This window comes from Dermacentor albipictus, chromosome 1 (assembly GCF_038994185.2).
Source record: "Dermacentor albipictus isolate Rhodes 1998 colony chromosome 1, USDA_Dalb.pri_finalv2, whole genome shotgun sequence".
Classification (NCBI taxonomy): Eukaryota; Metazoa; Arthropoda; class Arachnida; order Ixodida; family Ixodidae; genus Dermacentor; species Dermacentor albipictus.
Window position 1 is genome coordinate 486,319,314 of NC_091821.1, and position 16,384 is coordinate 486,335,697.

At 43.7% G+C, this 16,384-nt stretch overlaps 1 protein-coding gene across 2 annotated transcripts; it reads right to left on the bottom strand.

The window, feature by feature from the left end:
• Window positions 1-571: 571 nt before the first annotated feature.
• On the bottom strand, window positions 572-16,288 carry LOC135912127 (cuticle protein 10.9-like). 2 transcript variants are annotated; one of them, XM_070532552.1, is made up of 3 exons: window positions 16,190-16,288; window positions 1,543-1,680; window positions 572-954 (listed from the first exon to the last, which is right to left on the bottom strand). In XM_070532552.1, exons 1-3 carry the CDS (start codon window positions 16,286-16,288, stop codon window positions 595-597), a joined length of 597 nt encoding a protein of 198 aa, XP_070388653.1. In that variant the 3' UTR covers window positions 572-594. The 2 variants fall into 2 exon arrangements, with proteins under 2 accessions (XP_070388653.1, XP_065300591.1); XM_065444519.1 differs by lacking the exon at window positions 16,190-16,288 and adding an exon at window positions 2,149-2,320.
• Between the last annotated feature and the right edge of the window lie 96 nt (window positions 16,289-16,384).

Consider the following 16,384-nt stretch of genomic DNA (forward strand, 5'->3'; position numbering starts at 1 on the left):
TTCGCGTTCTGACTCATATTTTTTAATGTCATGCGTTTTATTGAATAGGTTTCTCCCGCATTCTTTTATGTGTGGTGTTATTATGGCCAACTGCTCGACAGGAAGCTACGTGGGATATGGAATTACAATATCATCGTCTCAGTAGATAACCCTTAATAAAGGAGAAATAAATGTTAGGTTATACAATCAGCAAATACTGTATTCTTATTGGGAAACATACACATATTTCCCAAATCTGTTAGCCCTCTGTAACTGTTCTCACTTTTAAAACTAGATTTTAGGTGCTAATAGCGCCGTGATATTATTCAAAAAGCAAATTTGAAATTTTCGCTTCTCACATGAAGAAAAGAGGGTACGATTTCATATGTGTATTGGATTGTTTATCACTCCTGTATCGGTATTCTAGCTGTGTATTTGCAGATTTATTCTGTTTGCCAAGCCCCCTGGCATCACACGCACCGGATTTTTAATGTAAGCCATATATTTACTTTTTATGATCATTTATAAGCCAGCATGTCAACAAGTCAACAAAATCCGTTTATTTACAAAACTTGTGTCGCTTAGCTGTACATGTAAGAGAGTTCACGAGTCGCCTCATGAAAACCACGGGATGCGAGCACCGTAGCGATTGTGAGAGACGCCGTATGGGGCAGGGGCAACGTAGACCGGCACGGGAGCCGATGCAGATTTCGCCCCATCGGCAACGCGAATTGGTCTTGCATTGAACACCGCGTCGGCGCTGGATCCCGGAGCTGTGCCGGGCTCGTTAGTGTCGATGGTAGCGCGGTAGCCATTGGCGTCGGCGATGTATGTGACCCGTCTGTATATGCCATTGGCGTCTCGGTAGCCGTACGATCCTGTCTTCACATTGTTTGCGTCACTCTTCTCGTTGTGGTAGCTCCTCGATCCGTACTCGTCGAGGTTGTCATAGCCAAAACTGTAGGGCTGCGGTGGCTGCGACATAACAATTACGGCAGTAACTGACGTAATCCCGCCAGTCGCACATGAACATCTCCCCAGAGAGGCAGCAATTTTTTCTAAATCTTTCCGCCACAATAAAATTATGCATAATTTTCATGATGACCAAAACAGGATACAATAGCTGAAGAATCTACCAGGCAGCGGAGCGTCAATTTATTCTTCAATGAAGTTGCGCCCTCGACTAGGCATCCTAGGTGATTTTATGGCCGTGTATAGTACAAGACATAAACGCTAATGCTCGCATTCTAGAAATCACTCTAATGTTTATTGTTAGCACAGTACTGCAGTGATGTAACGCACCAAAGTCAATTAACAAAGCAAATTATTTAATAATGATAGAAGCCAAAGTGACTTACTTTATTGTTTGAGGTATAATTATGCATTTCCCTATTCCTAGTAAACGCAGATGTGCGAAGCAAGAAATCAAATGGTTTCCTTAGTGTGTGCCATAGACTTCCGTATCTACTTCCATATAGCAGATAAACAATTTTATAAAAACTATTTGTCATCGCGAAGGAGGATAACTACTAGTCAGTGAAGCGATGATAAATGAATGCTCACATAGACTGGTTCAGCTGCCGCTACACCCGGTGTGGCTGCAGCAGCTAGGAGAGGTCCCTGGAAGCTGTCATAAAAGTAGCCGGGATCACTGTACCTTTGCTCGGCAAAGACACAGGAGAAGAGGCAAGCCAGAAGAGCCTAAAACAGAACATTTTGCACAATCCAGCAATTGTATTGAATTTACTCTGCTCGACGTCCTGTAAAGACTACCCATGAGCGGCTTCGAAAGATATCGCTAGGACATAGCTGGACTCATTTATCTCAAGGCAGCCTTTAATACAATCCCTGCCTGCTGTTTCATTCGCATGTTATTTCTGCATAAATATACGCACAATTACGCTTGTTGCGAGTATGATATAAAATAGTGTTCAAATAGATGTCATATAAGGTAACAAACACAGCTTGCGGACATTTTGATAGTCTTTCCATGTTGGTATTATGCCGAAATTAAAGAACTGATTCTATCTCTTACCTCAATATCACCAATTATATTGGAGCTGCACTTCAAAACGTGCTTTCAATGTGGGTGTCTTAGAACGTGGACTTCTTTCTCTTTTCTCCGTAGTATGCAATGTTGTAGCTTAACAGAAAACAAGAAATACTTACGACTGAGGTCATGTTTCACCGTTGTACCGAAAATTAAAATTCTTCTTTTATGAAACTGCTTCAGCTGCTCGGAGGTGTTTGAGATCTCTGTGTGCGGGCAGCCAATTTTATAGTGCGTGGACACTTTTTTCGTGCTATTTCGAAACTTGTCTTCCCCAATGCCGACGCAGAAGGAAGCAGACGTCACAGATTTTTGTTTTAGAATGATGTGGTGACAGCCAACTAAGGCACGGGATAAGACGCTCTTTCACTCCACCTTTTTTGTTATTGCTGATGTCGTCAGTTACGCTGCAGCACTTCCTGGCATGCTACCTTTCTCCGGTTACACTGCACGTCACACTGGGTTGCGTGACTTTACTGTTTATTTTTCCTTGACGGGGCATTCCAGCGTCACTCGGCAAAGAGGAACGATTTGTAAAAAGACGCGCGCTTCTGAGCTCCGGTGTGCCACTTGGCTGCTTTTTTGTTTTTGGTTGGAACAGCTTTTCTAAACATCGCCTGGGACACACAGTTTTATTTCGCCTTTACAGCTGCACTTATGCAAGATGTGGTTTGCATCAGAAATGAAATAATGCAGATGACTTATAAAAAATATTCATTATTAACTTCTTAATTATTCCCATTGGCCCAAATCTTGCAATCGCGAAATTTAATCCCAGCTGTAGTGAGGTCCTCTGTGCGTAACACAAATTGGAAAACGAACAGGCCTTTAGAGATATGCAACTTGAAAATGTTCTACGAAATACATTGACGCTCCAGTGAACAGATTTACAAGAGCCTTGAGCGTAACGCAAACGCATATTTTAGGAGATGTTGGGGCGGCTATTGTTAAGCAGACGTGGCTTCAATGTTGCATTTAGAACGTGTGCCCTAAAGTCAATAAGTAAAAGAGCGAGTATTTCACGATCATTTGGGCACAGCGATTTCTCGCACAACTAAAGCCCTAGTCTTCCTGCAATCTACTTCAAAAAGGTGAAACTGCACTTTGTGTTCGGTGTTGGTTTTTATAAAAAGGTTCCAACTAAATGAGAGCGACAAAATAAACGAAAACAGAACGGTATTTGTCGAGGTGAATTTGTGGGAGTGAAGAACTTATACCAAGACATTAATTAAACACAACGCGCCTAATAAACTGAACAATTAGAAGCAGGGAATATAGGCTGACTAGTTTAAAACATGATGATATAAAGACGATAACGTTCTCACTGTTTTGATATCTGTGAACAACTCAGCACATTGAAGTCTATGTTGACCCGGTGTACTGCTACAGTGCCCTCAGACGTAATTTCATTTCGTAGACTGATTATCTTAATGCGGCTGCCTGAATATCCTCGGAGTTCTGATTCCTGTTTTCTCTACCTGCCCAGAGGATGTTCAGTCATGTATTTTTAGCCTAGAATAAACTGGCCCGTGGCAACATAATATTGACAGCAGGCATAATAAACTGGATATCTATTTTCTTTCCCCCAGGCTTGAGAAATTCTTAACTTTTCGCTTGTTTTCGATGATTTATTGTATAGCCGTCGATACAGCAAATATGCTTTGCGGTTTTCTTTGTGCTGAGAGTGCGACAGATCTTTTGTTACCTGCAATGCTACGCGTTCAAAACACGCGGGAAGACGAGCGCGGCTTCCGGCTTAAAAAAGGCGCCTGATCAGGTTATCTGGACTTGTGGTGGTGATCTCGTAATACCAAACACCACTGACGCAAGGTCAAACTAAATGACCTTGCTACGAAAAGCTGAGTTCAATCAGTACTCGGCGGCACAAGAGTGGAAAGCGCGTCCCCTTCAGATTTTAAAGGAGGCTTACAAATGCACGGTCCGATTTAGCAGCTTTCGGTGACACGTTCATTGCACGGCCTATAGCCACCACAAGGGGCTTACTAGCGGGATCTTAAATTCTTTCTCATAACACATGGCCACGACTAGTTTCGGTGGCGTGACAAGCCTCTTTTTTCTGCGTATGAAGTCGCGCTGCACTTGACGGGCATCTTCAAGAGGGCATAGTACAGGTGCTGCAACTATTTGTGGCGCTCGATTGAAGATTTATATTGCCATCATAGGGTCGGTAGCTGCCTAGAAAGCAGAAATAAGGAGAACGCAAAATTTTGCTGCCAGTATTCCTTTAAAGTACGAATTCAAATGTTTCAAGACAGGTATGTTTCTTAAAGAACATGAAACTGCTCAAGTGACTTCTGCATTTAATTCAATAGATCTAAATACAATGGAACATGGTAGGCTCACTTTCTATAAGTTAAATCCATAGACAAAATATTTTAAAATTTGAATAATGCGAATCTGTCATGTCTAAAAATTTCAACCTAATAACACCTATGCTAAATTTAGTTAGGCTGGACTTTCCACAGGCTTAGCGATTCCTTGTTTCACTGTTAAAGTTAAATCTTCCAATGAAAATAGTAATAAAACTGGCTCACTCATTATTGCCTTTTCCAAGGCATTTTATTGCACTGATGATAACATTCTTTTACTTACGCTTTAGTGATATAATGTGGCACGTCCAAGCCCTACTTTCCTAAACGAATTCCTACTTATCAGCTACCAAGAAGAATCCGTGAATAATTTGACCTCCCATTCTGCCGTTCTTAAGCACGCCCCAAAGTACAAACTGTGGTCGTTCAATACTACCGTGACAACTTCTCACTTTCCTCCCGTGGGCGTCGCCATGTTTGATCATGTGGTGACACGCCCATTATTTGCCTGCCGGCCTCCGCTGCCGCTGCTTTTGCGAGAGCAGCGCACGACGTCGACGCGGCACAGCGGGCCCCCTTTTCAGCAGGTATTGCTGACAATGGCTGCGTGAGCAGCCCGAAAGTTTGACCAACGCTTTGGGAGAAATGTAGATGTTGTGTAGCCTTCACTACAAGATAACTGTGCCTTCTCCAAATGTTGCATTTCCGTACTTCTTAAGGCTGGTAAGTTAAGTTGTAACCCGGGCCTCACCGTTTAGCGCTATGGGACAACATGGGTCGCACACACCCCACCGGTGGCGTTCGCGAGTGCATTTCCGTACGGTACGCGTAATGGGAGGTAGGGGTAGAATTTTTTTTTCCGTATCACAGTTGTATATAATTTCAATCGCTGTACTAAATTAGATAATATTTGCCATCTGTATGATGTTATTGCTTTTTTATTACTAATTGCTTCGACTTACAGCTTGTGATGTTTTTGGTTCTGCAAAGTATTTTTGGTGCGATGTCACCACATTAGTTATTTTTCTCGTAATCACTACAGAATGTGTCAAATGCTCTAGATTACATCAGGTAACCTGAGCCTAAAAAAATCAATGTTTTGAACTTTTGTAGTAGTTACATAACATGCAGATGATCTCTCACTCGTTTATTTTGTGGCTCATGATTAACTGTTTAGCTTCGAGGGAGAGAGCGAGAGAGAGACAAAAGCCAAGAAAAGACAGCGAGGGTAGCTATTTTAGGTACGGGCTGTTTGCCCTGTGTTGGGCAAAGGGCCAAGGGGAAAAAAAAGTTAGAGAAGAAACAAACAAAAATATTGAAATAAACATTCACACAAAAACGCGAGGCTACGCGCTACAACTTTAAAATTCTGTAGTACAATTCACAAGACCTTGAGAACTTGAGCAGATGCCTGACGGACTTGGGTACCAAAACGCATCCGCACGAGTATCCTTGAACTTTTTCCTGCCTGAAGGGACGATCATGCCGTTTTTCGAGCGTGGTCGCCAGCACTTTTCATACCACATTGTAGCGGGAACAGTCACAGAAGAAATGCTTGGTCGTCTAATCCCAGCCACAGTTCTCGCAAGCAGGGCTTTCGGCCATTCCAATGCGAAAGAGGTCATAATCATCAGCAGGCCATTCTTATGTCCAGTGCAGGACGACAGCCGCTCAGTGCGATCTCCTATTACCCCTGTCCCGCGCCACGTGATTCCAATTTGCGCCAACAAATTGCCTGATTTCCTCACTCCAACTAGCTTTCTGCTGCCCCGACTGCGCTTTCCTTCTATTGGCACCCATTCTTTAGCTCTAGTGGCACATCGGTTATCCATCCTATGCAATACATGGCCTGCCCAGCTCGATCTTTTTCTCCTAATGTCATTTAGAGTATCGGCTATCCCCGTTTGCTCTCTCATCCACACCGCTCTCTTCGTGTCTCTTTACATTACACCTAACATTTTTCATTCCAAGGCTTGTTGCGCTGTCCTTAACTACTTATCAAACTTCTTCCAAGTTCCTACCCTATATTTTAGTGCCGGTAGAATGCAGTGATTGTATACCTTTCTTTTTGATGATAGCGGTAAGGTTGCAGTCAGAATCTGGCAATGCCTGCAGTGTGCACTTCAACCCATTTTTATAATTCTGTAACTTTCCTTCTCATGATTCAATGGGAGTAATTCACCTAGATAAATGTGGTCCTTTACAGACTCTACAGACTGACTGGCGATGCTGAACTGTTGTTCCCTTGAGAGGCTATTGAACATTATCTTTGTCTTCTGCATATCAACCTTCGACCCAACTCCTAAACTTTCTCTGTTAACGTCCTCAATCATTTGTTGCAATCCGTCCCCAGTGATACTGAACCAGACAATGTCATCTGAAAACCGAAGGTTGCTGAGGTATTTAATAGTTTCATAATCCATTGTTTAGTAGCCCAGTTTAATAGCCTGAATACTTCTTCCAAGCATCTAGTAAATAGCATCGTAGAGATTGTCTACTTGCCCGACCCCGTTATTTGTAGGTATCTTTCTATTTATCGTGTGGATAACCAAGGTAGCTATCGAATATTTGTAGATATTTCCCAATATATTCACGTATGCATCCTGTGCTCTTTGATCGCGTAATGCTTCTGTGAATGCTGGTATCTCTACTGAATTAAATGTCTTTTTATAATCTATGATAGCTATATATAGTGGTTGATTTTACTCTGCAGATTTCTCAATTACCTCAATGATCACATAGATGTGATCCATTAGAACATGTCCCTTGCTGTAGCCAGCCTGTTCTCTTGGTTGACTGAAGTCAAGTGTTGCACTTATTCTAATGGAAATTGGTCAATAGATTGTACAATATAAAAAGCAACCCAATAGGCCTATAATTTTTAATTCTTTAACGTCTCCCTTTTGGTGGACTAGTATAACGTTGGAATTCTTCCAAATCTCCCAAGCAGTTGAAGTCGTGAGACATTTTGTATGAAGGGGTGCAGGTTTTAAGCATGATGTCTCCACCATATTTGATAAAATCGACTCTTATTGCATCTTCTGCCGTTTATCATCACTTCGTGTCTTTCAAGGCCCTTTTAACTTCATCGCTAGCTATAAAAGGAGCCTCTGTATCCTGTTCATTACTACATCATATGACGGTATCGTTGCTGCTCTGGGTACAGCATTTCTTCCACAGCTTTTACTATATCTTCGAGATTTCTGATATTATCCTGCATATATTTCAGTAAATACATCTTGGCCTAGCCTTTGCAAAGTTTTCATCTTACTGATTTCGTGCTGCGTCCCTTTCTTTAGCGCTTCTTCCGCCTTCCTCACGTTGTAATTTAGAATATCTTTTACTTCCTCCTTGTTAATCAGTTTTGACATTTCGCCGAATTCTGTATGATCTTTTGAGTTGGGCACTCTCATGCTTTGTCATTTCGCCATTGGGTCCTTCGTTACTTGGGAGAGCTTACCTACTGGTTACTTACTTTCCAGTACAATCGTTTCATCTGAAATCAGCCTAATTACGGTTTCATTCATTCCCTATAAGTCGTCTTCACCTCTCTGCTCTAAAGCCTCATATTTGTTTGCGAACACCAGCCAGGATTGGCCTACTTTTATCCTTACTGCGTATAGGTTGGCCTCTTTCTTCTTGACAAATTTTACTCTCTCTCTCGTCATATCGACCGAAATCCTAGACTTATGATCACTGCACTTTACCCTACCTAAAGCTTCTACACCCTGCACTATGCTGGGATCGGCGGAAGGAATAGGTGCTGTGAATGCAACGCCGAGCCGCATGCCGCACCGAAGTGTTGCTTCTGCTCGGAGTAACCCTGGCGGAAAACCGAGTTGCATATGTGGATCCACTCTGTGGATACGTGTGTTGGTGAAGACACTGGCGTTCTAACGCGGCTGTATGCGCTCGCTTGCGAGGGAGCAAAGCCTTGGGCCTGCATCTGTTCTCGACTGTGGTATCAGTGTAATATAGGCACCATCGTGGCCGATCGGGTAGCGTCATCCGCACTGTGATATCGGTAGATTTCGCGGTGGCCCGGTATTCACTGGTAGATAATGTGGCGACCCTTGTCAGTTGCGTGGTTGTGAAGTAGTTGGATGTGTGCGACTAATTGCACGTTAAATCAGCAGTTTAACGGGGATTGCCAACACTAGGGCCCTAGGCAGACACTTCGAGTCACAAACGATAGACCATGACTGTGATGATTTGGGACAAATAGACCCCAAAGCAGCACGGACAGCTGCGAGTGCTGCAGCCGTCGATGGTGTAATGCGAGATGTCTTCAACTGGATGGTCACAGAAATCGCGAGAATTACCACTGTTCCATCCGAAATAGCGAAAAGACAAAACCCTCCGTGTAAACGTGGCTCAGTTCTCTGCTCTCCTCATGCATGAGTGAAAACACTGTTTGTTTAAGGAGGTTTTCACCTTCGTTTTCTTTTTATGCCAAGAATGACAAGAAGGGCTTGGAGTGAATGTGGGCACCACAGCGGTAGAGGTGGTCGTGCTGAAGGCGTAAAGTTCGACGGCAAAGTTCCGTGGATGGTGGTGATAATCTTCCTAAACGCTGAACGAGGTTAAGTGTCAGGAATGGAGGCGAGATAATGGAGTAGAAATCAGGCGAAATGCCTCATGGGCACCTCTAAAGCGCCCACTTGAATGTACGCCTTGATGCGATGATAAAGCGCGATGGCTATTGCGGCTACTTTGCACGTATACCTGACATATGATAGACATATTCGAAAAGCTTGACATTGCACAGACTGTAGGGTTCAAAGGTTGGTGTTGCCAGTGCGAACCACTAGAGGTAAAGTATAGCGTAGTAGACCCAAGAAGAGTGCATTATAGAGTTGGAGCATCGCCCTCACAGACACACTCCACGAGTTTCCCAGAAGAAGTTTGACGACAAGGGTTATATTGGCCAGTTTCTTTTCAGGTAGGACATGTGGAACCCAGGCGAGGCCTCGATCTATTATCACTACTAGAAAAATGTGCCTCCATAGGTGCTATCATCATCATCAGCCTGATTACGCCACTGCAGGGACAAGGCCTCTCCCACGCTTCTCCAACTACCCACAAATTTACTAATTGTGGCCATGTTGTCCCTGAAAACTTCTTGATCTCATCAACTCACCTAACTTTCTGCAGGCCTCTGCTACGCTTCCCTTTCCTTAAAATTCTGTCCGTAACCCTTAATGACCATCGGTTATCTTCCCACCTCATTACATGTCCTGCCCCTGTTCGTTTCTTTTTCTTGATTTCAACTAAGCTGGCACTAACTCGCGTTTGTTCTCTCACCCAATCTGCTTTTTTCTTATCCCTGAACGTTATATCCATCATTCTTCTCTCCATTGCTCATTGCGCCATCCTCAATTTAAATAGAAGCCTCTACGTAAGCCTCCAGGTTTCTGCACCGTACGTGAATGCCGGTAAGACAGCTGTTATACACTTTTCAATTGAGGGATAATGGCAACCTGCTGTTCATGATCTGGGAATGCCTGCCAAACCCACCCCACGCCATTCTTATTCTTCTGATTATTTTAGTCTCATGATCCGGATCCGCGGTCACTACCTGTCCTAAGTAGATGCATACCCTTGCCACTTCCAGTGCCTCGCTACCTATCGTAAACTGCTGTTCTCTTCCGAGACTGTTAATCATTGCTTTAGTTTTCTGCAGTATAATTTTTAGACCCACCCTTTTGTTTTGTCTCTCCAGGTCAGTGAGCGTTCATTGAAATTTGTGCCCTGAGTTACTAAGCAAGGCAATATCAGCGAATGGTAACCCTATTGGAAAATCCTATTTAAATTCAGACTGGGTTATACAGGTTTAAACTGGTTCTAACAGGGACCTGTTTAGCAACAAACAGGTATAAACAGGACCAGTTTACACATGAACAGGTTTGAACGGGGTCCCGTTTGGCATGCAAACAGGTATAAACTGGACCAGTTTACACATGAACGGGTTTGAACGGGGTCCCGTTTGGCATGCAAACAGGTATAAACTGGACCAGTTTACACACGAATAGGTCTGAACGGGGTCCCGTTTGGCATGCAAGGAGGTATAAACAGGACCAGTTCACACACGAACAGGTCTGAACGGGGTCCCGTTTGGCATGCAAGCAGGTATAGGCATGACCAGTTCACGCAGAAATGGGTCTTAACAGGGGCCCTGTTTGCAACTAAACTGGCTTATACTGGACGCAGTGGCACCATATAGGGTCGCCTGTTTGACACAAAAGCTGGTTTAATCTGGAGCTTTCTGGCAACTATACTGGATGGCATCATGCATACCAGTTTAATGCTTGAATATAACTGGGGAGGAGCTTTTTTATTGTTCGACATCCTGACAATTTAACCCCTAGTGCTAAATTGGGCCATTATCAAGCTCTGCAGAAATTGCGTGAACACCTCGGAACATTCACAGACCAAACTGCGATATGCTAGCTGCGAATTTCAAACCGATTCCCGGTCCTGCCCAGTTGAAAAAGACAACAGGAATTCCTGCTGCAAATACAGAAATTTCTGTTGTACGACAGAAGTTCCTAACGTTTCTGTAGCTCAGGAGAGCACGTTGTTGGGCGAGTCGGTCGTACATACTTAAAGAAGGGAATTGCGCTAAAAAAGACACGGACGAGTGCGCCCGTCCATGTCCTTACTCGTCCGTGTCTTTTTTAGCGCAATTCCCTTCTTTAAGTTTCTGTAGCTGCGACAGACATTTCTGACGTTACGACAGCAGTTCTGACGTCGCAACAGAAACATTCGGTCGCGACGGCCAAGAGTTCTGAAGTCGCAACAGAAGCACTTTCCGTCGCGGCCCTTTAAAATGTCAGCTTCGCATCGGTGGTGTACACTGTACTTTTCTCTTGCGCGGTATTCAATCGTGCTTCTCTGAAGCCGGCAATACTGATAGCACCGACACCGGTATTAAAGTCGACGTGGCCAATTGTTATAATTGTGCCGTGACGACGCGGCACCAGCAACGCGCTACCGGCCTCCTCAAAATCGGCCGCTGATCAAAATCATACCATCTGCGGGAATGGCTGCGTATCCGCTTTGTTTTATTTGGTAAGATGGGGCACACAGTCCTGTGGACTTACATGTGCGGTTACACTGACACATTAGTTAATTTCCCAGAAATATTGCACAAGCTTATGCGAAGCGGGAAAGAAGTTTTGGATTGTTCCACAAAGTTGCGTGAAAAGCTTTCTCGCTCGGGTCTCATTAATCTGGTACAGCGCTGCCGTGAGAAGCCAGTATACTGTCCGGATCAAGACTCACCCACGAGTGTTTATGTAGCTATTTTGCATTGAACGCACGAATTATATGCGAGCTCAAAACTGTAAAGAGCAAGAGACAACTGTCGAAATTAGCAGTAACAACCTGCAGTGTCCCCGGTCACCGTTGTCTATTTCTGAATTTCTTAATAAATATGGATATCGTTACAGCAAAATTGATGTTCTAGCATTCCACGATGTACCTGGCGATGGTAACAACACTTCTGCGCATATAGAGATGCGGCAGTTGACGCGGTGAAGTGAAAGCGCATCTTGGCTTTTAAATTGTAAATGTAAACAGCAATCCAGAGAAAGATTTATATTGCTAGCCTAGTCGAATTGTGGGCGAGTTCGGCGTGGTACTACTAGTAATACTAACGAAGTAAGTAATACTAGCGAAGCTACCGGCGAGGATGACTCAGTTTGCCCACCTGGCCTAAGCCTAAAAGAAAAGCCCCCTGATGACAAGGCAGAAGAGGAGGAGGCGATGGACATAAGTCAGGCAAGGAAACGTCCGGCACCATGCAACGACGACGCAACAGAAAGTGCACTACAGACGCCCGAGAAAGTGTCTGCTAGTGCTCAGCGAACTCCCTCTCCTGGTGATAATGTGCCGCGCCGGTTTTATCAGCGTAGTAAGGAGAGTGCCACAAAGAAGTCCAAAGGGAGCAAGACCACAGATTTACCTGTGGCCAAGGGCGATGAAACACAAAAGCTTTAGGTGAGCAAAATGGCTACCGCCTTCACCCTCCCCTTATGTGTAGCGACACTCAACGTACGTGGGCTGAGGCATATAAGGCGTCAGCAGCAGTTACTACACGTGCTTAGGCAGCATGAAGTTGATGTTGGTGCAGTGCAAGAGACAAAGATATCGTCTGCTGGTGATGTCAACCTTGCGCTGCAAACTTTTCAACCTTATTACGAGGTGTGTACTAGCCAAGCATGTGGTGCTTCCGCTGGATGCTTTTTGTTAGTCAGCAAGCAGTTAAATCATTCTTCATTGTCGCTGCGGGTTGATGGGGAAGGCCGCCTTATATGCTGTGACCTCTCTTTTCATTCCCGTAATTGGCGATTTATTTGCGTTTATGCTCCCTCAAAAGTGAGTGACAGGAAGGCTTTCTTCCTCTCACTTGCTCCGCTCCTAGATACTGACAGAGATTTGGTACTGTTGGGAGACTTCAACTGTGTTTGTCATTCCAGAGACCACTCATACCTAACTAATCGTTATGATGCAAGTGCTACTTTCCTGCATCAGTTAACGGAAGATCACAATCTAATAGACGTGGGCGCCTACACACCATCTTTGGTGCGGTTCACGCACTTTCAAGGCGTCTCCCATGCTCGACTTGATCGTGTGTATGTTTCGACAAATCTCTGGTCTAACATTCACAACTACGCCGTGAAGCCTGTATTTTTTACAGACCACTGTTTAGTAGCTGTATCATGGGGTCCCCGAAAATTTCGCAGGTTTGCTCCAAACTGGGAACTGTGGAAACTTAATACACAACTTTTGCGAGAGGAAAGTTTTGTAAACAAAGTGAAAGAATTATGGCTAGAAATAACACAATGTCAACAGCTCCCTTTGTTTGCTCAATGGGAAATGTTCAAAAATAGAGTGAAAAATGAAGCGATTGCCATTTCATGTGAGCTGTCTCAAAGAAAAAAAGCTGAAAAGCATTACCTTCATGATCTACTTCACAAGCTGCACGCTTTCGAAAGCCAGGAACCAGGGTTGTATAGCGATGAAATAAACACAGTTCGCGCACAAATACAGAAATATGAGACGGAAGTGTACAAAGGAGCAATGGTGCGTTCGCGCACAACTCGCTTCACAGAGGAACAGCCCACAAAAAGGGCTCTCGGTGATGAGAAGAGATACGCGCTTTCCAAGCAAATATTAGAAATTGAGTCTGGTGGGTCGATATACACCGACACGTCCCAAATAATAAGCCTATTTGAAGCTCACTATAAAGATCTTTTCGCTGCAGTTAAGCCTCAAAATGGATACGAAGAAAACGCTGATCAGTTTATTTCCCTTATGCCACACTTAGAAGAAGGTGATCGACTCAGCGTTGATGGGCCAATAACTCGAGACGAAATTAATTTTGCCGTCGAAACGCTGCAAAAGAACAAGACGCCTGGTCCTGATGGCCTTAGTGCTGAATTTTATATAAAATTTCAGAAATTCCTGTGTCCTTTTCTGGAGCAGCTTTTCGAAGAAGCCTATCAATATGGTGAGCTTCCTCCATCCTTCTATCAAGGCCACACAGCCTTAATACCAAAAAGCACTGATGATGAAACAATAAAGAGGGTAAACGGATATAGGCCGATATCGTTATGTAACGTGGATTACAAAATATTTGCAAAAATACTGACCAATAGATTGCAGACAGTCATTACTAAATTAGTAGGAGATCATCAAACATGCGGAATTCGAGGCCGCTCTATACAGACAAATATTCATATCGCACGTTCAGTCCTTGAGTGCATAGAGGGTAGTACGGATCAAGTAGCTCTTCTCCAGATTGACCTCGCCAAAGCCTTTGATAAGGTTCAACACGGATTTTTGTTCCAACTGCTGCGACATCTACAATTAGGGGATGTATTATACAATGGTATAACACTTTGTTATAAACATTGCACAACAAAGTTAATTGTGAACCGTACCCTCTCAGATATAATAGAAGTACAGTCATCCGTTCGTCAAGGTTGTCCGCTCTCGCCTTTACTCTTCGCCATATACTTAGAACCGCTTTGCTTAAGCGTGCTTTGCGACTCGAGCATTAAAGGATACATGTATGCCGGTGAGGAAATTAAAGTGCTAGCTTATGCAGATGACATTGCCTTCTTTTGCGTCGATAAGCCAAGCATTACCAAGGCAATAAACGCTACCCTGCGTTTCTGTGAGACTGCAGGAGCTACTGTAAATTTTGACAAAAGTAGGGGTTTTTGGCTAGGCATGTGGGCACTCACTCCCTCTGTATTCGCGAATATTCATTGGAATCAGTCTCCGTTGCGATATCTTGGAGTACCTCTCGATAACTTCCGTAATAGTGGACCTCATTGGACGTCCACGATAACCACTATCCGTCGAAAGGTGACAACCTGGCAGGGACGTGATCTCTCCATTTTTGCGAGAGCTAAGGCATGCAATACATTTCTCGCTACTAAACTTCTTTATGTTCTGCAGGTCTTGCACTGCTCACGTGTCCATGTCCAGGCATTTCATAGAATATTTGCATGTTTTATTTGGCATTCATCATGGGAAGCTATGAGAAGGGACAACCTTTTTCTCCCGCTTGAAAAGGGAGGCCTGGGTCTTGTGCATTTATTTGTGCGACAATTGGTCATGCGCTTATTTTACCTTAAAAATGTCCATCATCCATTCCTTCTCGCAGTTAATCGAGCACGTCTTGCGTCACACCTACCCTTTCTATTTGTCACGACAAACTTTGCTCAAGAACTACCGCTATGGGGCTTCCTAAAGGAACTTGTCGACACTATTTCATTCTTAAAAGCCAGATTCACCCTTGAATATTTGTTTACCGCTAATCGAACGTCGCTAAACGTAGCACTTATAGATAACCTTTTCCCTGAACCTCTGTACCGAAAGCCGTATCTGTCTCTATTTGGTCAAGATGTTCTTTGCCGTGTCCGTAGAATGTGCATTGCGCCAGCAGCGAAAACGTTTTTCTTTAAGCTGCACACTTCCACACTGCCAGTTAAAACGTGGCTTCAGGAAAAAGGACTGTATGTACCCTGGAATACAAATTGTAGGCTTTGCAATCAACCCGAGACAATAGAACATTGCTTTATACTTTGTCGTGACGCATTTCTTTTTTGGGACATTTTACAAAGAACTATCAAAAAAGACTTTCCTCTCACATGTTATGGTATCCGGTTCCTTCCTTTCAAAAATACAGCCAGTAATACACCATATGATTTGTTTATGTTATTAGGACTTTATTCATTATGGAGAAGTCGAATGATCGACAGACATGCCGAGCCACCTCGCTCGACAAGGTCTATCTTCCGTGAAGAGACTGCTCAAGTCCGTAGTGTGGTGCTTACATATGATCCCGTCCCTGAATGGATTTCAGACCTGGACGCTTGTGTTTGTTTGCCAGAATTTTGAACTGTCATTGGACTGTATACTAGCTGTGAATTTGTTTCTCTTGTATGTTCATATGTAATGTAACTGCGTTGCTTTGACAGTACCGATAATTCCATGCAATAAAGAAAAAAAAAAAATTCGGCGTGGTGCGGTGGTAAGATGCTTGTCTCGGAATCGTGAGGTCCACAGTTCAAATCTTGTGCGAAAGCTTTTTTTTTTCTTTCATTTTTTTTGTATTAATAACTTTTCTTATCCTTAAAGAGGTGTCTGTCAATTTTTAATCAAATATATTGATCAGATGCTACAGAATTTTCGACTACAATACGTCACACAATAGAGAACAGAACGACAGTCACAACGTCCCAAAATACGACAGACTGAAAATTTCCTGTTGTGTTATTCAAGTGGGTGAGCCGTCTATAAGGCGTATACGCACATTGCCGTCCTCTTCATTAAAAGCAACGTTGCTGAAACACGTCGTACAAGACGCTGTACGACTCGCATAACATCGAAATACAACGCCGTCACCATCCATGAGATCACCGAAAGCACGGTCGCTTTCGGTGGCGGCCTACAGATGGCAGCACAGGTAGCGCCGGTAAAGTTACAGGTGATATTATTTTGCCGTCTT

Bases quoted from the DNA above. Each gene is read 5' to 3' on its own strand.
- LOC135912127 (XM_070532552.1), bottom strand. From the start codon at position 16,288: ATGGATGGTGACGGCGTTGTATTTCGATGTTATGCGAGTCGTACAGCG. The intron at 1,681-16,189 runs GTGCGTATACGC...GTTCTGTTTTAG, and splicing joins TTAATGAAGAGGACGGCAAT to GCTCTTCTGGCTTGCCTCTT. The intron at 955-1,542 runs GTGAGCATTCAT...GTTATGTCGCAG, and splicing joins CGGCAGCTGAACCAGTCTAT to CCACCGCAGCCCTACAGTTT.